Raw genomic sequence first — 24,317 nt, 5'->3', positions numbered from 1 at the left:
CAAAATAAAAATAATTGATGCAAATCTCAAGCGAAAGCTATTCTCAAAGGCACCTTTGTGATGTATTATTTGGCCAATTCCATGTGAATCATTCAAGTATAAAAAGGCCCCTAACTCAAGGGATGGAGCAATGATGTGTCGACACACATTTACTTAAGAAACCATTTTCTATTCTATTTTGGAACTTTTTGGCTAGCAGCCTGTCACAAAACAAATAACTTGTTTATATCTATCTATTCTATTGACATAAAATGACAAATATATCACAGTTTGACAGGCATCGAACAGTAATATTCCATCAACAAGATGATTGCCAGAGATCTGTTAGTTGAAAACCTGGCATACCTCAATGTGTGTAGCGTGTCTTAAAAGAATGAGGAAACTAGTGGAGGACAAAAGAGGAATTGGCAGGCTACAAAAAACAATCTATAGCAGATGAACAGTTTCTGAAAGTGATGTCCTCAAAAAATTGGAAAAAATCCAGCAAAGACCTGACACGGGACCTGACAGATGGATCTGGCCTTTCAGCTGATCCACCTGAAACCTCATCAGAAATATTCTCCATAGAAGGACGGCTGTCAAGAGGCCATTCTTAAGAAAGGGAAACAGGGCGAAAAAACTGAGGAATGCCAAATGACACAAGAGCTGGAGTGAAGATCAGTTGCAACAGGTCTTATGGAGGGATGAATCTTTCCCAGAGCCCAGACCTCAATGTTATTGAAGCATCATGGGATCATCTTGACAGAGAATGAGACGAAAGGCAGCAAACATCCAAAGAAGAAATTTGGAATGTACTTCAGAAAGCCTGGAGAACTATTCCTGAAGACTGCTTTAAAGAATTACAAGGAAAATGGTCTAAAATGTTACAGACTGTGTTAAAGAAAAAAGGAGCTCAAATCAAATATTGACTTCCAATTCTGTTAGAGTTCTATAAACTTGGTTTTTTGCTTCATATACTGTTTCCGACAATGTTTGCATATGTTTGAATTATTAGCTGCACCTTGAATAAATTCCCCTATCTTTTGCTACCAGGACTATATGACTATGCTACTGTCACACTGTTCAAGAATGTTGAGCTATCTCAATTGTTACATGGACATACATGCATGATACATGTTTTGACACCTAGTTCCAATAAAGAAGACATATGTTGTTTTTTCCTCGACAAGAAATTATATGTTTGCCTTCATGTACTGAATCTGAATCCTCAAATTTCCTCAATCTTCAATTCTTGGTCAAAAAAAATATTCAAGAAAATCACAGACTTACAAAAAAGAAAGAGGTATTTTCAAAGTTTTTAGCTTGTTTTGTTTTTCAAGTACTTTTGTAAAGTTATACCAAATATTTCACAATATTCTTCAACTGACTCCTGACTCAAAAGCTCCAAAGCTTCGCACACACATCATATTACAGACTAATGTGGCCTAAGTTCACTGTTTGTTAACCCAAATCTTCTTTGTGTCTTTGTGTTGCATTTGCTTGAGGTGATACTACCACTGTGGTTTAAATATCACTGGTATTATCGCTGTGCTGTCACCCCTGGCCAGGCAGAGAATAATAGGAGATAATGAACTGTTTCACAGGCTCACACACACGCAAACACAGAGACACACCGCTACATACATTTACACATACTCTGCAACACCAGCTGTTCATTAACCAAAGTATGCAAACGAAACCGCTGACCTGCACCTCCCCTGACTATCAGCCCCTTCCTCCTCCTCCTCCTCTCCAAACTGCCTCGTTCGCTTCACCTCATAATCTCCTCTCCCATCCCTTCTCAACACTTATTCTTCTTGAATTAATATATTTTAATAGCTCTTTCCCCTTTCCATCTCCTATTTTCTCTCCTGTATTTTTGCCTCCTTTTTTTGGCCTTTTCTTTGACACGTCTTCCTGTTCACCAGCTCTCTACTCTTTCTCCACCCATCCATCCCCAATTTTGTTATCTTCCCCTTCTATCAATTTCAATCAAATTTATTTTTAATTACTCATGTTCACTTTATCATTAACCCTCTTGTTTTGTATCAAATTAGACCAAAGTTTTGACATGTTTTTGACACTAGATGCAGTCCTGCTCACTTATCACATGAAATAACTCCCCAGTTCTGAAAAACTACCCTGACCTTGCTGACAGCCATGTGATGGGTTAGAGGCATATTCACAACAAATATTTTCCCCTTTATGTGTATACATGTCTCTTTTTAAAAATGTTGCCTTTGTGTGGATGAGATTATGAGCATTGTTGTATGCTTTGGGTTTTTGTGTGTTCTGTTTGACCATGTACTTTGTGTGTGCATAAAGTCGAAACAGAAATCAGCACAGAGCAGACTGAAACATGGAGGACTTCTGTTAGGGCCTCAGGCGTTGACTCCCACCAACTTCCTCAAAGACACCAGTAAAACACAATAACACATTAAGCCACATTCATTATCTGTCCACCCACTCACAATGCTACACTATGCCTATCTGAGTGCTTTGTTTATTCACTGTTGGAGTCTTCATGCACTGAGAAAAAACAGATTCATTTAGTCTATATTAGTCTATATCAATAATCTATTTCTAAGGGATTTGGAGGTGTTGCAGAGGGTGAGTGATGCATGGTTGGCAGGGATTTGGAGGAAAAAATGAAACCGTGGAAGTGAAGTTACTGAAAGTTTTCAAGGTGGGTTTTCACTAACTCACCTGTTGGCCTGTGACCAGCAGGATGGAGCCTTCCTTGGCATGCACCACCTGCCGGAAAACATGGTCGAGGATGAGGAGTTCACTCCAACAGTTCTGCAGTAGCTTCATCTGGTCATCCACCTGGTTTAAGACACATACGAAAAACAAACATCAGGGCTTTTGTTTTTCTTTCCTATCCTATACAGCTGGAATAACAGTCCCTATGTGTGTGATTAAGCGTCATATTCACAGTAGCAAACCTGTCACCACTGCAGATTGTATGTCTGTCACTGTCCCCTTTATTGTTTATCTTTTTTTTCTCCTTTTTTTTGTCTCTTGTCTCTGTAGAATATTATTTAGAAGGGTTTTCTGATGACAGCATGAGTTACATGTGCATGTGGGGTTAAGGGAACAAAGCAGAGAGACATGTACAAACTGAACAAATGTCAAAAGTAATGTTTGGAAAATGTTCATTGTCTGAAGAAGGAAACACTCAAAACAACCCTATCAGAAAGTCCAGATGGATAGTCCTTTTTGCCTAGGAAATTTCGGAGCTGCTTTTAGCATATGAAACACTATACTATCCTGTATAAAAGGATAGGATGTGATTACTTCCCACAATTCCTTGTTGCTGCAACATTCAAAGCAAGAAAATAAATATGTAGACAGGAGGGTGAGCAGCAAATCTTTTTCTTCTATTTTGAATTACCAATCCTGATAATAAGGTTAAATGTAATATCTCATAACTAGGTAATATGATAGAGACCATTAAGTATTTGTGAAAGAACATGATATGTCACACATCACAGCCACTGTGAGGTTCTTGTTCTTGTTGCCGTGCCGTGCAACTCTCTTATCTGAAGTCCTTACACATTTCTCCTACGATCTTTCTTCAGTCTCACAACATTTTCCAACAGGGTCAAGGAAGGAAAAGTGAATTGACAAAGAAAATAAGATGTTTTCTTTTGCTGTTGCTTCCAAATAAAGGCTTATTTAAGGAGAAATGTTACATCTGGTGCAAAGTTAACCTCAAAACCCAAAGCTGATGCACTGTCTGCCTAAGCAGCTTGTGAGCATCACAGCCAGCTGTTTGCAGGGTAAACTTACTCACAGGTCAATCGCTATTGATCAGGTGGGTGTTTTTGAGACCTTACACAAAGCTCAAAAGTCCCCAGCACTCACTCTAAAGCTTTCTCATGTGAACCTTTCCAGACTCAGCTAAGCGCTTTGCTACGTGCCTGATTTAACCATGTTACTAGGTTTATCTGTTTGCTCATTGCCAGAAGTTTCTGAGTGATTCCACAGATGATAATGATTAAGTAGTGAGTTTTTTTCATTCCTTCCAAATGCCAGCCGCTGGCTCCCAGGGATCTGCCAGGTGAACTTGGGAAGCTGACACAGGTGAAACAGTGGATTTGTGAACCAAAACAATCCCCCTTATTGTAGCAGCTACTCTCTTCCCATGCCTGAGTGTGTTAATCATTACTCTGCATAGCTAGACACAGACAAAAAAAGGCCACACTGAGAAGACAGGAATGAGGAAAACGCATGAGAGGTTTTTCTTCCCCCCTGTCATTTTTAACAAACATTGTGCTCTTTGTGGGAATAATGTGGGCATGCTAGGATGCTGTGGTGATGTGTGAATTGCTTTGCCGCTTTGAGTCTGTGAGAACTTTTGTTGTCATTGTTAATGTCAACCATTCAAAGGGTGAGGAATGTGGATCAATGTTATAGCTTTGTGACACAGGCAGGTGCAAGGTAAAGACACCTGAAAGGAATGTGTTTTTGTGCTATCTTGAAATTGTACACTAACCCATTTGTTGAAATCAAATGACCTTAGGTAGTCATTTGATGTCAACAATTGTAGCTCTGCCAGCAAATATCAAACATTCTATTACCTCTTATGACAGGGCTGTGGATGTGGCCAAGTGTAAAGTCTGTTGATTAGGATTGTTTTGACTGCTGATTTAGAGCTGGTGTTAAACTGTGTCTATTTAAATTTGAGGCAGACATAATAGTAGACTACACACAGCTGGAGGATGTGAATACTCTGACTGTTTGACCATAATTGTTTTTGACAGTTTTGATAGATGTAGGGCCTCTGAATTGGGTACAAGTTTCGTTCTACATATTGTATTAAAACAGTACTTGGAGAACCTCTGTTAAGAACTTATATACATTTTTTTCTTTTCTTTTAATCATAAAGTGGTAAAGCTATTCTTTGAAGATTTATCAGTATTTCAGACCCTTAACTAAAATACTGATGCACATGTTCTCTCTAGCTCCTTTGGGAACATGTGGCCCAGATCCAAATTCCTCCACTTGGCGCTATTCCTCTAATTTATAGTGGTAAGGCCTAGATGACCACTGCTCCCTGACCCCCCTTTAATATTGTGTCTCATTTGTTGTTCCCTGATATAATGCTTCTATCATGCCTGCACTGAGATACATTTAGAAAAGATTATGGTGACATTTTGCAGCAACAAATGCACAAGTAACCAAATTTGGAGTAATTCATGTGTTTCTTTTCACCTTTATCAGTTCAGTAAAAAATACAACAAAGCTGCTGTGCCCTTTTCCCACTTTTCTGACAGCATCATGGACTCTTTTTGTCATCCCATCCCTTTACATCGGTTTTTTGTATCTCCAGCAAAAGACGAAAGCAAAATTCAAATTCTTTCATTAAAATCATCAGAGAGCACAGAAAGCGGTCAAAGGAGGGCGTTTTCTATACTGCAGCCTCATTCACTTCCCTTCGTTTCTCCGTCTTCGTGATAAGTGTGTGTGTGTGTGTGTGCTCTTCAAAGGACTCCGTTGCTTGTCACTGGTGCTGGCAAGTGTCGGGGTCCTCATCAAAGGCCTGCCCTTACCCTGGATGCCTGAAAGCGCCTCTCTGACAGGAGGGCTGGGTCATCAAAGGGTGGGCAGTTCAGAGGGTTTGACGATGGGTGATAGCATCCTAGACAAGGCAGGAGGACATCACTTGGAATAGGAGGACTGGTGACAGACACACAGGCGTGAAGGCGGATCAGGGGACGGGGTTCAGTTCACTGACCTTTCAAGTACAAGTGACACGATCTGTTTCCCTGACAAGCTCTTCCTTTGCTCTGTCAAATGAGCAGCAGTCATGAGGCCTGATCTTACTAGATGTGCTGTATGCTTACTGAGATGATATGAACACTGTGACATGGAATCGGTGACCGGTTTGTCTTGTGCTTTCATGAAAGTGCAAGGGTTGATTATAATCTATGTTGAAAAAAAATGGATAATCACTCAGTGATTTGACACTGCAAAAAAAAAAAAAACAACTGCAAAGTTTGTTGATACTCCACAAGAGTAATAAAAGTGGTGATTCATGGATTTGTTTAAACCTTATCACATCGTCACGGAAAACACCTCTAGCTGTGAACAGTTTCCAGTAATGTTTACTGATAGGGGAAAAGGAAAGAAAAATAAACTTGCTGTTAGTTTTACTTGACACAAACATCTCTACCTCCCATTTTTGTTAGGCATGGCCAAAAATGCTATCATTGATACATAAATGTGATCTAACAAAGGTAAGGGGCAAATATTAATCATGTATGCTGTTTATATTGCTTGTAATTGGGATGAAGTAAACATCTATAGAGTATTTTAACATAAAATTGTTTGATTGTGTTGGATATACAGTAAACACATAATATTCTTTATTGAACTGGGGAAGATGAAATATGAGACCCAGGGTGAGTGGTTTTCTCCATTTTGAAGTAAATAATGATTTAAAAGCACATCTTTTAAAAGGGCAGCAGGGTGGTATGGTGGTTGGAACTGTTTCTAAATAAATCTAAACGTTATCAACGTTGTACATCACTTCAGTAACATTCTTTCCTGGCATATGTCAGTCCTATAATACTGTTTCTCACACTGTAAACTTGCATTCCAACCAAATATCAATGAACATTAAAGTTAAGTGACCTTGGTCTTATTTTTGAACACTAAAGTTGTTTACTGGGTAAAGGCTTGACATTAAAACAACACCTTATTGTTTCACGGTGGAAAAATAACTCACCTTTGGAGTCACGATATTCCAATTTAGCTACAGAATAGAGTATGAATTAAAGAAATTATTTACTGCAAGATAAATGAAAAAAAGTAAAACCCCATGTCTCTACATGTCCTTGGACAAACCAAAACTCATTACAAGGATTTAGCTACTATGGTTCATGCTCATGCAGAAAACACGCTCTACAGAAATTACTTCAAACTGGCCTCAAAATCCACATTAAGGGCTACTTTTCAAGGTGCGATCTATTCAATATTTAAATATCATCACCAATTTTTGGTTTCATAAAAAAATGAAAGAAATTCCAAATAGGAACTTCTACTTGCAGCAGCCAGCAATGAAAAATACATATCCTCCAAGAAACCAATTTAACACCTTTATGAGCGTTCAGGCGAGTGGGATCAATGCCCGGATCAATCGCTTAGCCCATAGCTTTTGTTCAAAACCACTGGCTGAGATTAATGGGATTTTCCAAAGAGAGGTAGAAAAAGAAGGAGAGCCCAGTACAGAGAGCGAATGGAACTGCCAGACAGGGAATGAGAGAATGAGAAAAGACTTGGGGGAAATTGAGAAAATAAAACATAGTGATTAAGAGCACATATTCCCTCTATATCTGTGCAAATGTAAATTAATTGGAAATGGAGCATTCAGATGCTTACTGATAAAAGTAATGTTTATTCATAGCCCCCTGCTAAGAGCACTGCAATTATCATGGTGTGTTGAGTCAAAACAGGCCAATATATTAGAATCCCCCCCTCCCTTTTCTTGTGCCTGGGTTTTGGTCGAGTGCCACAAGCATTGTTGAGCTCCGTACGGTATGGTGGGCTTTAACGAGAGTACACAGCTGGATCTGATTTTAATAAGTAGTTCCATTTTTGATGTAGCCTAATGAACAGATTAATGGAATCTCCTTCTGTGGAGCCCTAATGAATGGAGAGAGTCGATTTTTTTTTTTTTTTTTTTTTTTTTTTTAAGCAGAGGGGAGAACACACAGATAGGCAGATTGTGGTTGTGATTTCTTCCACCTCAAAAGACAAGAACATAAACAATAGCTGTGCTTCTATCTTTCCTCTCTCTGCTGGACGAGAATCAATGCCGTCTGAGAGTACTACAGGTGAGATTTGAAGCTCACATCAATGCTTGTGCATCTCTAGCAGCCATCCTTTGGTGCAGTCCCTGTCTTGGCATCTGTTCGCCTTGAGCCAAACAGGCCCTGTATTCACCTGGGAACAGGCATTAATTTACCTAGAACAGCGCCTGTTGTTCTCTGTGTTGCACACTTAATTATGCCATACTTGTCAGTGTACTGTAGCTCATTTCCATTTCAGATTATTAATTTACTCAAGGAGCCTCAGTGTGGGGTACCATCACTCACAATAATATATTGATGATTTCTGGTAATTTGAATTAACTGGCCTGCAATGTGTCACATGTCATGGAGTGGTTAATACCCCCTAACTGTAGAGGCACATGCAACCCAGCTGATCTGATATAAAACCCTGCAGTTTACTCTTTGCTTACTTTTCTATTATTATTTATTTTCTATTATTATTATTATTATTATTCGTTTATTGAAATGAAACAGCAAAATTCTACTGCAAATAATTTTTGACACAACTTTCATAAGTCCAAAATAGTCATTCCTGTAAGAAAAACAAACTAACGAAGGACTTAACCCCCAGGATGTTCCAGCTATGAGAAAAGATAAGTGATAGTGGAAAGGTTTCCATGTTCTAGACTGCTCCTCTCTATACGCTGAGAAGTTTGATGAGAATAAAACACTGTATTCCCCAACTTCACTTCAACAAAACCCGCTATCACCTTTCGGTCGATTTGGGCCTCTATCTTATGGCTGGCAGGGTGATAAGAATGCTGGGAAAATGAGCAGGTGACAGGTGGTGCTGCTAGTCAAGTTGAAGGGGGCTGCAGGCTGAAAAGAGGAATGAAAATACTGGTGATAATGTACTGAGAAGCAAACTTCAGTAAAACTGAATGTGTCAGACTACAGACTAAACTGACGATTAAAGCAACCAGAATCGGTTGTTTACCACTCATACATGTTCATTATCTTGCAATTTACTTCACAGAGTAAAATTTAGAGGGAAGGTTTTCAAGTGCACTGGCTCTGTGAATAAACATAATGAGATAAGCAGGGAGCCAGAGAAGCTACTCTTGTTGTTGTCATGTAAATTAGATTTTCATCTAAATTAGAAAGCACTTCCTACAGAAACTGTTTATCTGGGAAGAATAAGTCATGTCTCCGGCTGGATTCAAGCCAGGATTGTTAAGTGGCAAACAATCATTACCCGGACTTTGATTTGTCAGGTTTATATTTTTGCTCTTTTCACTTTTAGTAACATGGCTAAAACTTATTTTTTAGCTACAAATCATGTGTTCACTCCCTTCCTTTGTTCAGCTTTGAACTGGGTGGTGACTGTATGTATATCATTGCATGAATGCTTATCAGCATTTCATATCACTGGCACCTGTTTCTTGGTTGCGTGTATCTCTAATCCAGCAGATCAGGTAGTGGAGAATGCCCCTGTAGGTTTATCTCCAACTGAGCACACAGAAATCCTAGACTGTTGTTATGTCTCTTAGCAGCCATTGAGATGCCAGAGGCCATCTGCGAGCACAGAAAATATCACAGAAGACACAGCAGGCCTTGTTACTGTAGAAATGTCTTTCTCCATGAAAAAAAAACTTGCTTTAGAACCTTACATGTGTTTCCCTTTCATTTAGGAATATATCCACCATAGTATATCAAGTTGCTTCATATTCACTCAGTGTGATTCGACGCTTATAAAGTACTCAATATCAATGCAATACATTATCAATACTAAGAGGACTTGCGTGTCTACCTTTCAAGATATATGTTTAAGTACACAAGAGTTAAGTAGGTTTTGTTAAAAAAACCTAGTGGAAACTGACACAGCACAGACACAACACATTTCCATACATGCTTTGAAGAACTGAATTAAGGTAGATATGATCCAGATGACTGTCTCTGAGAACACAAATGTCCAAATCAGCCAGAGGTGACTTTGTGCAGAATTAACCAGCTAGCTGCAGGTAACGTCAGACTGAGTTCATGTTTGATTAGAGTTGGTAAATATCCGAAGGATTCACCACGAACGATTGTGTGTTCTGATGACGTTTTATTTTCTATTTTGTTTGTGTGTATCTCATTGGTAGAAAGTAACTGACTATATTTATTCAAGTACTGTATTGGAGGTTAGCCTTGAGTTACTTGAGAATTATCACTTTATGTTGCTCTCATTAATAATTGCATGAACCCAATAATCAGGTGTCCCTACATACATGTTGTAGTTCAAACTGGCTCCACATCTGTAAACTGCAACAATCATGTGTCAGTTAACCTTGCTTCAGTATCAATAAACTTGTGCTGTCATATACAGTATGATATAAGTCAGAAGGATAAAATCAGTACCTTAATCTTATCCATATTTTGCTGCAAATACTTGTAATTTTATTTGAGAAGAATTTGTCATACCGGATTTTCATATGTGATAGAACACTTTTATATTGCTGTATTGGTTCCTTTACTGAATACATACGTTCCAGTCTTTCATAAATTTTACAGATGTGTTTGAGTACTGCATAATTTTATTTACCATGTAGTAATCAATAATGCACACAGCCTTGTCCACCTTTCCTTATGTGTTAAAGTGCACTTTTTGCATCATGTTCTCCCTCCTGTTCCCTCTTACCAAACACCACAGTGGATTATTTGCAGTAGTGAAATCATGTCTCACACAATATTCTTTTGCCTGGTACATCTGTGAAAGGGTAACTGTGGACAGTATCCAAACCAGATTCTCTTGACTCTTTGTAGAGCTTATGTGTGAAAACAGTTTCAGAGTAAAGGAAAAGTTTTGGCCTAAAGATAACAAGGCACTTAGTAAAAAGTAAAAAACCTGATTACATGACAGTTCAAACTCACAAAAGTGTTTCCTGACTTGTTATGCGTGTATGTATGCAAGTATCTCTAAAACACTTGAATACGTTCTCAAGACTTTTCTAATCAGACTTGATAGTTGGGATTCCTTCCTTTTATTCTATGTGGCTTTTCAGTCGCAAAAACGCGAACAAACTCTAAAAGTATGTCATGTCAGCATGGAATGTCAAATCGAAAGAGTATGTATATTTTCCTGCATACTGTTTGTAATCACAGTGTGTTGATCTGAGAGCACAAATCTCTTCCTAAGAGTGAATGAATGCTTCATTGTATGAGTGCGTGCCACAAAGAATTCTGTGTGTTGAAGAGTGTTTTCGCGTGTGTGCACCCATGCCTGATCGATATTGCTGAGGCACTGGGATTGATTGGTTCCCACGGTGACTGCATTAACAGACTCCGAAGACTGACCTTTGACCTTGAGAACACTCCACATTCGATTAGCCACGCTCTTGCCCTCATCCCTCCTTCACATTCTCTCATCCATCTACAAATTGTGGCATCCTTTGTTTTGCCCTAGACTTGTTGTAGAAAGGGGGGAAAAAAACACCCCAAAAACTCAGCTGGTGATTGATTGTTTGTTCTTTTACCCCATACATGACGCTTTTGCCCTGAGCCTTGTTGAGCAGAGGGAAACAAGACAAGGGCCTAATAAGGCCGTGTTGCTCTGTCTGGGCCTCACTTCAATACAAGCCTGATACAGGCAGGATAGGCAATCGCTGCATTCTGAAACAAACAAGTCTAAAGTGTGTGCTAAATAAATATGTAGATCGTAAATTAATAATATATCAAAGATGCTGTCAGAATAAACTTGATACAGCAGCTGTTAGCAGTAAAAACAATCGTGGATTATGGTGTATAAGGTTAAGTTGTTTAGTCAGTAGAAGCACACATGCACAACTAGACAGAAACACATCTGTGAGAATCCGATAGAAGCATGGCACTACACTCATGAGGAAGGAAAAACAAAGTATCTCTGTGGGTCTGTGTGTTGCAGGGGGAGGAACGTCTTGTTTTCTCAAGGACGCTGATGATAGAAACAAGCCTTCCACTCATTCTGATATCAGTGCAGGGATTTGAGGATGAAGCAAGCACACCCAAACTTTCCTATTCTGTTTTTACTCGATGCATAAGCATATGAAAGATAGAAAAATCAATATGGCAAGAGAACGAAGCAGTGAGAGGCCAGACTTGAATTTCAATGGATCATTTCATACATGCAATGATTATTGTTGTCTCCTACAATAAGTCTGTTTTCCAGATACAGATGGATGACAAAGGGAAAAGCTGAACTATTGACCCTTACAGTGAGGGTATCAGGTGCATTTGTGTGGGCATGGCCGAGATATAGTTGTCCTCTGAGAGGAAATAGTCACTGCAGGTTAGAGCAAAGTTGTTGTGAGTGATCAACTTTATCCTGTGATGAAACATTTCTTTCCTGAAGGGGATTGGTCTCTACCATAATCTCTACCATAATGCACCCATGCAACAAGGTGTCACCCAGCAACGGGTCACTGGTTTGATGAGGATGGAAAGGATTGGAATTATAGACCTTTATGATAAACCTAAGTCAACACCTGTTTAAGATGCTGGTTGATATGTGCTAAGCAAAACACCAAGGGAGGGAATAGCAGTAGAGTTTGAGAGACTTGTAAGAACCACACCAAGGTGTACTAAAGCTGTTTTGCTGGCATGTAAATTACGAGTAAAGCAAATTCAAAGATTAGCTTGGCTATATTTTATATATGTATATACTTTATATGTTATACAACAGTTGCTTAAAAAATTGTAAAGATTGAAAACTTTGTTGTTTTGAATTGTGTGGTGTTAGATACAGTCAGTGTTTTTTCACAGATTTTTTTCCCCCAGTATTTTGAAATCCTGTCTCCATGATGCAGAAGACTGCAGAGTAAGTACATAAGGAGAGCAAAAGATGACTCTTTCCTATGATGGACTGGCAACCTGTCCAGGGTTGGGCTCAAGCCGCCGTGCAACCCTAAATTGGATGGTATAGCAGGTATAGAAAATGTATAGACGGATGGATGGATGGAAAAGTTGACTCTGCACCATCACACAAACTCAGTCCACAGCTGGAATGATATGGAAATATTTCACATCTATAGTGTTCATTTGTGCTTTCTATTCTAAGGAGTTTCCTTTAAAAAAAAGTCTAAAAGAAATCTACTCAGTTAGTGTGATTCATTTAGGTTGGTTTGAGATCTGTCAGTCAGCATCCTCAGCAGACACGCCCCCTTACAGCTAAAAGGAGAGAGCACTGCTCATTTTCTTATGATTTTCAACCCTAATTGTATATAAATGGCGATTATTTTAATCAACTGCCATTTTAATAATTTGGCTGGATGGTTAATACCACTTCTTTGTGATCCGACAAACTGTCTACTGAGATTTATTCCTGCTTTTCTCTAACTTTATTCTTGTTTTTACCATGAATTTGACTGAGTAACATCCAACAGCTTCTTCTAATGGCTGGGGAATTTTCTTTTAATCATCTAATCTTTTAATGCTTGAAAGAGGTGAGTTGAGCTCAGCTTGGTTAACTGTGATAATATTTGAAACACTACCACAAGAAGATGAGAAATCCAGCAACACAAAGTAGGTTATGAGAAAGATATGTACGTTCCATTGCCTAATTTCTTTACGAAGTTAATCCATGGCTTACAAGCAACAATAATTTTTCTTTCTTAAAACACTATTGTTACCGCAATAACTAAATTACCTACCCTCATGACACACATACACACACAATCTCAGGGCTTAGAGCTAAGAAGCTATCAACTAATTATCAAAAACACAGAAATGCCCTAATCAATTATTCAGATGAACATTAGACCACTAATACACATGCAGCCCAGGGAATGGCATCTCCCAAAAGTAACCCTTCCTCTTTCACTCAAATACACACACTCACACACTTACATACAATCATATTAAGACCTGCATACTTACACAGACACTCTTACAAATCCTTTACAAGAACATCCATACATGCATACACACTTCTGTACACACAAGTTGCTACCCTCTTGTCGTTTTGGTCTCCTACCTACAGACCTTCCATCTCCATCAACTGCAGACAGAGAAAATGCATGCCATCCAAATGTAAAGTGAGTAGTGCTGGTGTAGTACATTGACTATGAGACTCATGGCTGGGAGGGTCTGATCATAGAAATCCTATTGATCCATCAGCACCCCCTTCCTCCTCCATAGAGTCCACCAAGCACACACAAACACACACCCAGAATTTAATCTACAAGGCAATTCCAAATCATTAAACCTCAGCTATTGGATTTTGGCATTGTGCAATCATTATTTGAGCTAATGCTGCTATTTATGACTTGGTGTTTGGGTGCCGGGTATGAAAGGCAGAAGGGATGCAATATTCAGGGGTGAGGAAATGAATATCTATTTATACATGTGCATGTTTGCGTGTGAGCAAAAAGTGAGTTTTATCAGTCACACCGCATTTTCTGAATGATCATGACTGTCAGAGGTGAGTATGATGACCTGTATGTAACATTTACATTTCAGTAAGTTGGAGTTCAGCTTCATGAGTTTTTGAGTGGATGGTACTCCAGTGGCAGACATTGGGAAATTAGCCCATAATCCTCGCATTGCTGTCTCTGTGTTAAGTTGAAAAGAAGACAGGAAAGAGGAGAGACAAACAAGACAGGAGACCAAAGGGTTCACCCTTCTGTATTATTCAGGATAACAGAGACACTCCTCCTTAAATTCTCTGTTTCTCACACACACCTCCATCCACTCACACACATACCACAGACACTCACATAAGCAATATACCATAACATAACAGAGAAGACTAAAACTGTTTTAAAATGCAGAGACTGACTTTGTAATGCTTTCTGTCTGAGAGGGTGGAAGACACATATCCCCATTAGTATTTGACGCGCCAGGATGGGTGTTCTTTGTTTTTCCTTTGGGGGGAAAAGAGGGGGTGAAAGGGGGTTTCATGCTGGATCGTAGACCAAACAGCTGTGAATTCACAACCTTATATGGCACAACTCCAGAGATCACTGGGATCGCAGCCCTTGATGCACAAATTAAAGATCTGAATTACCTAATTGAGCATTTCCAGAAGTCTTGTGATATGTAAACCATCCAGCTAAAAGGAAGATGAGGCATTAAAACCGCAATGCCGCAGAACAGATGGGGCCATGCTTCTCCCTGAAGTGCATCTCCAGGCCTTGTCTGACAAAAACTGCCACGAATGCATCTGGATTAGGGAACAGATCTCTACAGCACTGTTGCTACAGGCCTGCTGGTGCTGCTGCTAGACCTGATGGGAAATGCAGTGCCACATGTGGTGTATAAACCTTTGGCCTATGGGACAGTGAGACTGTGTTTTCCTGCTTGAAATCCTTGTCTTTCTTGGGTTTTGCTCAGCTTTCTGGTTAATTTCCATCGCTTTAATGGCGTTGTCGACACCTTTCCCAACAAGTCCCCTTTCAGCATATTTGGTTTATTGCTCGTCATTGTTTCAGCTTGCTTGAAAAGCCTCCTTTTATCCCCCTCTGAGAGGGCGCAATCCGAAAAGAACGCAGGGCTGTAATGGCTATTATTAGTGCCATGCCTTTATTTCACATGTATGGAATCATTTATCCATGGCTCATGCCAGGTTTGCAGTTATGGCATTTGGGGAGAAATAGAGAAATTGACTAATAGATTGAAAGGTGAGGAACAGAGAATGGTGTGGGAGTAATAAAAAAGTCTTGGTCCCACGTAATAGAAATAAGAAGGGTAAGAGGAAAATGAAAAACAGTCAAGGGAGAGACGCCTAAAGTAGGAATAGGGAACAGGTGTCTTTGTCCTACTTTGTAAATGGACCTAAAGCCATTTTCTCAGTTCAGTCGCTGTTTGGTGTGTCCCCATTGAAATTTCTCGCCCGTCATCACAACACAACCAGAATGTCTAGTGTTACGCCTATGTAGTGCATGCATCAGTGATCAGCGTTCAAATTCAATCATCCGCCCTACCAGATAAATATAAATACCCCTCAACTCTTTAAGTGTAAAACTAGAAGGCAGACTGTCGACTCTGCTCCACCACTGTCTTATCTATTGTCTCCTGGATCCTTGATCCTCCCTCCCAACCCCCCAAACTCCCTGTCCAGAATAGACAAGCTGTAAATAAGCATCAAAAATAGACATCGAAGGACAACTGTTGACAGCCTGGTGACGAAAGCGGCAGACACAGGCACAACCTCTAGGCAGGCTGGATTACATGCAGATCTATCTATCTATCTATCTATCTATCTATCTATCTATCTATCTATCTATCTATCTATCTATCTATCTATCTATCTATCTATCTATCATTTCCCAAATGAAAGATGAACATATACTTAACACATGGAGCTAATTTGATTTTGATTTAAATGGCCTGATCTCCCCAGGTAACTGTTGGCCTATGACAATTTTGTGACATATTATTAATGTACAATAACTTTATTCATGATTAGGTTATATCAGACCCCTCCTGTTTATGATCCTTCTTTTGAATAGATGGAATTTAGGCATATAAAAAAGAGGAAGACAAATTAACTGACATGTTTGCATAGTTTTGTATAGTGGGTTTAGTTTAAAGGTTGAGGTCAGTGTAAGGCTGCAGCCGTCACACCTCAGACCCTCTGACCCCCAGGAAACCCTATAGCCAGGAACAATTTAAAGCCAAAATTTCAGTGCTACTGACTGTGTTTGTCACTCGACTGACAAGATATTGCTACCTTCAACCAGTCAGTATGCCTGCAGATAACAACAGGGTTATTTATTTTTCTTTTAGATAAATGTCAGTTTGTTTTACTTGCACAGTTTCTGATAGGAGGTATTGATGGGGTGGAAATTTTCAGGATAGAATATATTTTTACATTCACTATGCCCACAGCAGAGGAGAAGGGAAGGTAAAAGCTGCTTTGTACTTTGGTGGAGTGTGTCAAGTGTTTGCATGCTGTTTAGTTGATTTGTTAGCATCCCAGCAAACTAAATCAAGTCCGCATATCCACTTTGTTTGCCCAATTTCTTTGTCTTTCATTCCCACTTCTTTTGCTTTCAATTTCCCTGTCTCTCTCCACTTGATTTTACTTACTATCGTCAACTTGTGAAAGAACACCCATGTTGCTTCGGGGCTCACTGAGGCTAACATCACAGCCTCGTCACCTACGTCACTGTCTTAACAAGCGACATGACCTGCCAATAAAAAAGGCTTTTACCCTGATCATCCTCAAACAAGACTTAAACACAACCTGCTCTTTCTTGTGCCGAATGCCCAAAGTGCTCGCAAATGCGAATCAGGCTAACTTGTTGGTAAATGAAAGGAGGTGGAGGTGATCTTGGCTTTTTATCGCAACAACATCAGCAGGGGGTTGTAGAGGAATGGTGAGATGGCGAAAAAGTAGAAACACACAGAAGCTGCAAAAAACAAGTCTCTACTTCAGGTTTAGTAGGGTAGTGCATAGACCAGATCCAGCAATGTCTATCTGTTAACAGCTGCATGTCTCGTGAGCGGTCTGCCAGTGTTTTCATGTGCTGAGTGGCAATTTCAGTTATCGTATGGGAAAAAAAAGAAATGCAAGCCAAAATTCCTTGAGAGAGAAAGAAGCAGTATGAGGAGAAGAAATGTTGTTGAGGACAGTCGAGTCTATCATTGCTCAGAGCTCTGTAAACTAGTACTTCATGACAGCCTTTCATCCCTCATCAAAGCAACAAGTGGATGAGCAGATTTTGTGGATGCTAAAACCTCCCAACCCCTGTCGTCTCCTTAAAGATGCCAGTCCTCTGGGACAGGTGACCTTAAATCTTCTCTTTTAACAAGTTTCCTGTTCTTCCTTCCGGCCTCCTGCCATCCCCTGAGATTGGACAAAACCATTCCAGTATGTGGAATGGCTGTATGTAATACTGAGTCTACAGGCAATGGGGGACCTGAAGATTGGGGAATTTGATTTCTGCCATATCAGTCAAACAGCCTGACTCTGGCTAAGTCAGGAAATATGATGCTAAAAAAATAAAATTACATCACAAAAACTTCACACTGTATACTTGTCTGCAGTTTTTATCTTGTCATATTAGTAATGTACCAGTAGGGCCGGTGGCCCTCCAGGTACAGAATTGCCTCTTTTTTTGTTATTTATTCTCCTTTTTTGACTGACTGCACACACTGTTCTTAAAACTAATCCATATATCAGACTTTACCCATTTCGTATGAGTATTGGTTGAAAAAATTAAATTTTAAAAAAAGAATCAGGAGGGCCGTTTTACAGTGTTTATGAAAAAGAGTGCGGTGTCTTACATGATTCATAATGAATGAAAAGAGGCCTTTGTGAACCTCCACCAGTCTCTCCCTCCCCTTAAGTATCCCCTCAACTCCTGCTCTGACCCAGTGCTACTGATCAAACAGATAATGTTACCACTGAAATAGCAACTTAAAAAAGCACACAGCCAGCCATAAGACCTGCCTGCAGTCTGGGAGACTCTCAGCAGGCAGGACAGAGTGAAAAAAAGAAAGGTAAATCTAAAGAAAAAAAGGCACACATAATAGATAGACATATGTAGACAAAAAAAAAAAAGCTAAAATATGTGAAAATTTAGCCTTGGCCTCACACTACAAAAACAAAAGTCTGTACAAGAACAGTGGGCGTGTTTTGGGGGAACAATACTGTATGTGTATTTATTAATGTGTGTGCATTTGAGTTGAGGTGGTTGGGGGTGTCATCTATCACTGGACAAATGCTAGGCTGTGGGGGGTTGCTGGTGGAGGTGGGATTGGGGGGTGGGGTGGGGTTGGTGGGGTGAGGATGGGTGATTGTGGCAAGAGGGGGTGTCAGCTAGAATGGTGCTGCTCCTCAAATGAAATAATATATCTTTGAAAGCCTACGCCCCGCGCCAGGCCTCGGGCCCATATATCAAGCCCAAGAGCGTCTGGTGGATCCGCTCCAGGCCCATTAACCTTCCACCTGTTCCCCCCTTACACCCCCACCATACCCTGTCAACCTACCGGTTCCCTTTTCACCCACCCCTGTTGTCTTTCACTATGCCCCCTCTTCGCCTCTACCTCCTCCTCTTGCCCTTGGTCGTTGCCTCTCACAGCCCCTTGTTCATCTTCCCATTTAACCCCCCCTTCCTAATTTCCCTCTTTCTGTCCTTTTATGACCGTCCCTCATTACCTCTTAAAAATCTATCTTGGTCTCTGTGTTTTTCTTCCTTCTTATTGGTCAACTCACCTTTCTGTATCTGTCTTCATCCACTATATCTCTGTCTCTAACTCAATTGGTAAATTTGTCTCTTTTTCACTCATGGTCACCAAGCCTTCCTTCTTTCTTTGAGACTTTCTTCCTCTCTCCTGAGCCTTTGCCGATCATCCTCACTGCCTTTTTTTGTAATTTATTTAAACTCTCTCTCTCCATCCTTCCCTCTCCTCTTGTCCTTCTCTACAACCCCTTTCTTTTTATCCTACGTATGCTATGTGGTGTGAGTGTGTGCTAGGGACTGCAGCACAACCTGCAGAATAATTCAAATGCAATGGACCAGGGACACAGTTACAAATCTCTGCCAACGGCGTGCGGGCGCCAACCTCATCACACTTGCAGTTTGTCAGGGAAGGGGTGTCGGGAGGGGAGGTTGTTGCAGCTGGGACCGTTGACCTCTGTGACAAGACAGACATTGCAGCCTGAGGGTTTGAATTTGTGTGTGTGTGTGGTATAGATATACCACTTCCCAGGGTTCACAGATCACGCCTAAAACGGCTTATTAATTTCCACTCAGTTATGGGGTGTAAAGAAAAAAAAGAAAAGGTGCAATCACTGGTCAGAGCAGAGGCAGTACACCCACTTCATTCCCAACACAGACACTAACACACAAACAAACATGCACATGCACTTTTGATAATAATAAACTGCTCCTGTATAGGTCATGGAAAAAAAAGGTGTGAGTGTGTGCAGAAAGAGGATAACTAAGAGTGTAGAAAAAGACCCTCTAGTCTTAACTAGGTAGGTGGGTGGTGTCAGTATAATTTTACCAAAGTAAATTCATGCAATATTTATGGATGTGGATGGAGGTGAGGATGGGGAAAATATGCAGCAGGGTAGAGTGGGGTGCACCAGAGGACTTTACATTATTCACTCAGGTAAATCTATAAGTGCAGAATATTCACTCACACCCCACTCCTGTCCCATCGTGCAAGCACTTAGAGGAGCTGACAAAAATGATGGAGAAGAGTTGTGTAAATGATTTGATTTCTTAAAACGTACATGCTTCTTTATTAAGGTTGTTGTAGATTTCTGTAAAATGTGTGTTTTTTAGTATCTTTTTACACCTTCTTATATTACATTCAGCAAATTATTAATATTTTGCATTGCTGCTAATATTTAGTAAGAAATTGACAAGTGAGAGCAAATGTGACAAGACACATATGGGGGGTTGACCTGCCTGCAACAATGGTCCCCCATCTCTCCTCTCTGTTATCCCTGCTCCTTTCCTTCCCTCTCACCCTCTCTTTTTACATTCCTCCTTTGCTCATCTCTCCTTCATCTCCCCTCTTTGTTTCACCTCCGCTCTCCTCTTCTGTCCCTTCCTCTCCCCCGCCATCTGTTTATCCAATATGGCTGTCCCATCTCAGCTGGGAGCTTTCCCAGGGAACATGACTTCTAATACAGTTCCTCCTCAACATAATGGCCCTCAGTTCTGCTTTTGCCATTCCCACTACATGTGGAGAAAAGCAAAACAGAGGAAAAAAAGGAAGAGATAAAGAAGTACAAAAACCTGTCCTTTTGTCTGAGTTTATTTGTTGACAGTAAGTTGATACATACTTTGAGACTGACTGCCACTCCCAAAACTCTTACATTTTAGAAATACTTTTTTCTGTGTGTAAGCGAGAATTCATTGAGGACTGGAGGACTGGGTAACATACATTATGGAAAATAAAAACATTGACAAGCTGAAAAAGAGATGCAGAGTGCATGTGATTAATAGCTACTGCTGAAGGGACTTAAGAAAACATGAAAGAGGATGTTTATTAAAAAAATAACGAATAATGATGATTCATTACACAACAGTGTAACTTATGTTAGGGTGCGTTATTTATTTTTGTCTTCACCGTGTTACAGCTGAACGGCAGCAGCTTTCTCACACCTGTTCATTTATAAATCTCGTCTGATGTTGTGTTTTCCATATTAACGTCTGTGTGCTGTGTGTTGACAAGGTGCATAAAAGTACTTGTTGTCCCATTACCAAACACACATCCTTTTTTTTATTAAAGGGTGTAGAGAGGAAAGAGGGTGGGGTGGCTCTGGTGAAAAGGGAGTACCGTTAGGAAGGTAAAACATAAACATATGAATCATCATCAATAGTCCCGATCGCCCCGCTAATTCTTTTTTCCCATTGTGTTTGTGGTGGGAGTCAGGTTTGCCATCCCCATGCTGAAACAATGAAGGAGAGGGTTGCACCGGACCAGCCACAATAATGACTCACCGCCACACACATGGTGGACAGACAAAATGCTAACCAGAAAATTAGAAGAGTTATTTTAGAGTTATTTTTAAGATGACTGCATTCAAAGGTTTTAAGCATGATGTCAGCATATTTCCACTCATATTGGAATTCTCAAATTAAGTGTTGTGTCCCACCTGCCTAGTCTTGTCTATTGTATTTTTTCATTTGTTAATTAATTCCTAAAATTCTTAGAATGACCACTAACAAACATGCCTGACAAGTTTTCTTTCATGAAACAAGAACTGTCTGAAAACACTACATTCATTTGGTTGCATTGGCTTATGGTTTTTCTATTGCTGCTATCAACTGAGAAACAAATATCTATGAGATGCAGTGCTGCCAAACAACAAAAATCATTCAAAAATCCCAGGCCAAGAACTGCCAGTAGCTGTCCTTAAAAAGTCTTAAAGCAGCTTTTAGTAGATTCCTGCTTAAACATGAACATGGCTAGTGCTGGCACCAGAAGGCGGTGAGCAGAAAGGCTCATGGCAGGACAGGATTGGACAATGTAGCAAGGGTGGTGGTGGCAGCGTACCAGCAACTGTCAGTAGGAAATAAACACATTGGTTTCTCTGCTCTGAGTAAACTCAAACAATGGGATACACTTGTGAAATGACACACACTCACACTGGATTAACCACAGCTGTAGTTTTGAATACATCATACAAACCACAAAATGCATTCACATATTTCAAGTCAAGTATTTGTGTTTCTCCTTTAAAATACAGTTAAACCCCAAAAAATATTCTGATCCTGGAACACATACTAATCCAGTCAGATCCAACACAACCATCTGTGAAATGTGCTTTTTTCAACAATACAGTAAAGAATAGTTGTCAAATTTCAAGTTATTTCAAAACACTCCAGCAGTTTCTGTGCCAAAGCCAAAGTTCAACGGCTCTATACACATGAGCAAATATCTAATATTTTAATAATCATAGTAATAAAAAAAGATCAGTACACAAATGAGACATACAGCCTCATCTTTGACATGAAATATTACGTTGACAACACGCTCAAGGTTTTGCACACAAAAAATTCCTAGACACCAGATTCCAAATACATGAACGCACACCTTCACATTCACACATTCACACATGCACCTGTTCTCAGCTCACTTAAGATTTTATAAAAGTAACCACAAGTGACCATGGCTAGCCTTGCCAAAACTTTCCCTCATCATGACTTTGATTTCAAAACCAGTGCACCAGACCTGCTACACTCAAACTGTTGATGTGTTGAACTGATCAAAACCAAGGTAGAGTTGGCAAAAAGGGCCAACTCCAATTTCTCGGATCAAAGGTGTTAGGAATAAATGTCCCTCACGTCATACCTCATTCCCAGATGGAAAGAGTGGGAGAAAGAAAGGTAGAATGCCACACTGGAAAAGAATGGGGAGAGTTCTTTAGAAGGTTCTCCTAATGGCAAAATATTTATGAGTCCCGTGACCGAGGCCAACTTATGGAAACTAAATCTTTAAACGTTTTTTTGGCAGATGCCTCACACACACCCTTCCAGCTTGGCTCTATTACTAGAGAAATTCTTTTGTTCTTACAGAGCTAATAATAGTGAGAAGGGCTGAGCGTTGTGAGTGGTGTCTGTGTCTTAATGTGGGTATGTTAGTCTATGAGTGTGTGTGAGTTGAAAGTGTATTTATAACTTCCTACAGTGAAACACCACTCTTGTAACAAACCTTTGATTCAACTCTGCTTCCTGTTTCTTTGGTCCCAGGCTCTACCTTATGTCTAGTCGTCAGTTCTCTGCTAGGAGATGTCAAAAGGTCAAATGGATTCAAAATTAATTAATTAAATTTTTTTTTAAATTCTGAGGTTAAAACGCTGAGACAACCACCATTCTTAGTGGCTGGCTGGATATGAAGCACCAATTAGTGTCTATGGATATAAACCTCCAAACACTAACAATGCTCGTAATACTTGAGCGGCAGGTGTGTCCTCCTATGAGCACACACACTCAAATGTGTGCAAAATGATTAATAAATTTACAGAGAAATATTCACAGAAAGATAAAATGGAGAGAGCAAAAGGCCATGGGTGGCTTCTTTTCTACATAATTTGATGTTAAATTGCAGTGGCAAACCCATAAAGCAGTGAAAGAGACATTTACACACACACACACACACTACACAGAACACAATTACTCATTTGATTTTATGAAGCAATTAATTAAAGGGATATATTCTAAAACCAAAAATCATGATAGTGCCTTTTACAAATGTGTTCACTAAAACATGAGTGCTGATGGATTTGGTTAGCTAACACTAATCTTTACTCAGCAGTCCTAATGATAGTCGTTAATGAGAAACAAGCAAGAAAGAGAGGACTGTTGAATGTGTGGGAATATCTGCCAGAGCCACAGCTAGCACATTATTTATCAAAACCCCTTGTGCTTTGGATGATGTTTTAAAAACAGGGGGAAGTGGGGCAAGTTCAATTATCTCCCTCACTTGAGTTAAATGCAGTCCCACCTTCCCCAGAAAGCAACGGCCCCTGTGCAACAGAGAGGAGCTTTCGCCTGCATTGAGCCCAGGTCATTTTGTACCTTTGTAACAGGCACTCAGCTCAATTACTATTAAGCTAGAGTAATATGAGTAGTCATTAGGGAAACATAATGACAGTTCATTCAATGGTAAATCAGGGAGTGACAAACACTAGTGGGTGAGATAATTGAATTAGGAGGGCAGTGTGAGAAATGGAGTGGCTTCACAATGGAGCAGAAATGATCATTCAAAGTTAATGAGCAAACCACACATAGTTATTAACTGTGGCCACATCCTTCAGTGAGTCTTTGTGTGTGTGGACTATGCATTTATGTCGAATGCAAATACAGATCTCAATAATGTCAATAGTGGGGACACAGCGCGTGCTAAATGTCAACATGCGTTTTTCAAGGACTCTTATCTGTGCTGTAATTGGCTCAGTTTTTCATATAGAATATTTTTCATTTGTTATTTTCTCCTTTGAAAAACAAAATTAGATTAAATATTTGGAGAGGATTTTGCAACAGGCGCATGAATATGCAGCTGAGCCTTTGGCAATACAGTGTGAAAACAGAAAAAGTAATCAAAAAAGGAAAAAGGGGAAGAGAAAAAACAGGTGAA

At 39.9% G+C, this 24,317-nt stretch overlaps 1 protein-coding gene across 1 annotated transcript in view; it reads right to left on the bottom strand.

The window, feature by feature from the left end:
• Window positions 1-24,317, bottom strand: part of nr5a2 (nuclear receptor subfamily 5, group A, member 2) — a 64,867-nt gene that overhangs the window by 23,968 nt on the left and 16,582 nt on the right. Inside the window, exon 6 of the mRNA XM_075485569.1 lies at window positions 2,686-2,805. Coding sequence (XP_075341684.1) covers window positions 2,686-2,805 — 120 coding nt within the window. The remainder of the gene's footprint in view (window positions 1-2,685; window positions 2,806-24,317) is intronic.

The sequence above is a fragment of the Odontesthes bonariensis genome, chromosome 15 (genome assembly GCF_027942865.1).
Source record: "Odontesthes bonariensis isolate fOdoBon6 chromosome 15, fOdoBon6.hap1, whole genome shotgun sequence".
Taxonomy (NCBI): Eukaryota; Metazoa; Chordata; class Actinopteri; order Atheriniformes; family Atherinopsidae; genus Odontesthes; species Odontesthes bonariensis.
Note: the sequence above shows the minus strand (reverse complement) of the source record. Positions and strands in the feature narration are given on the sequence as shown.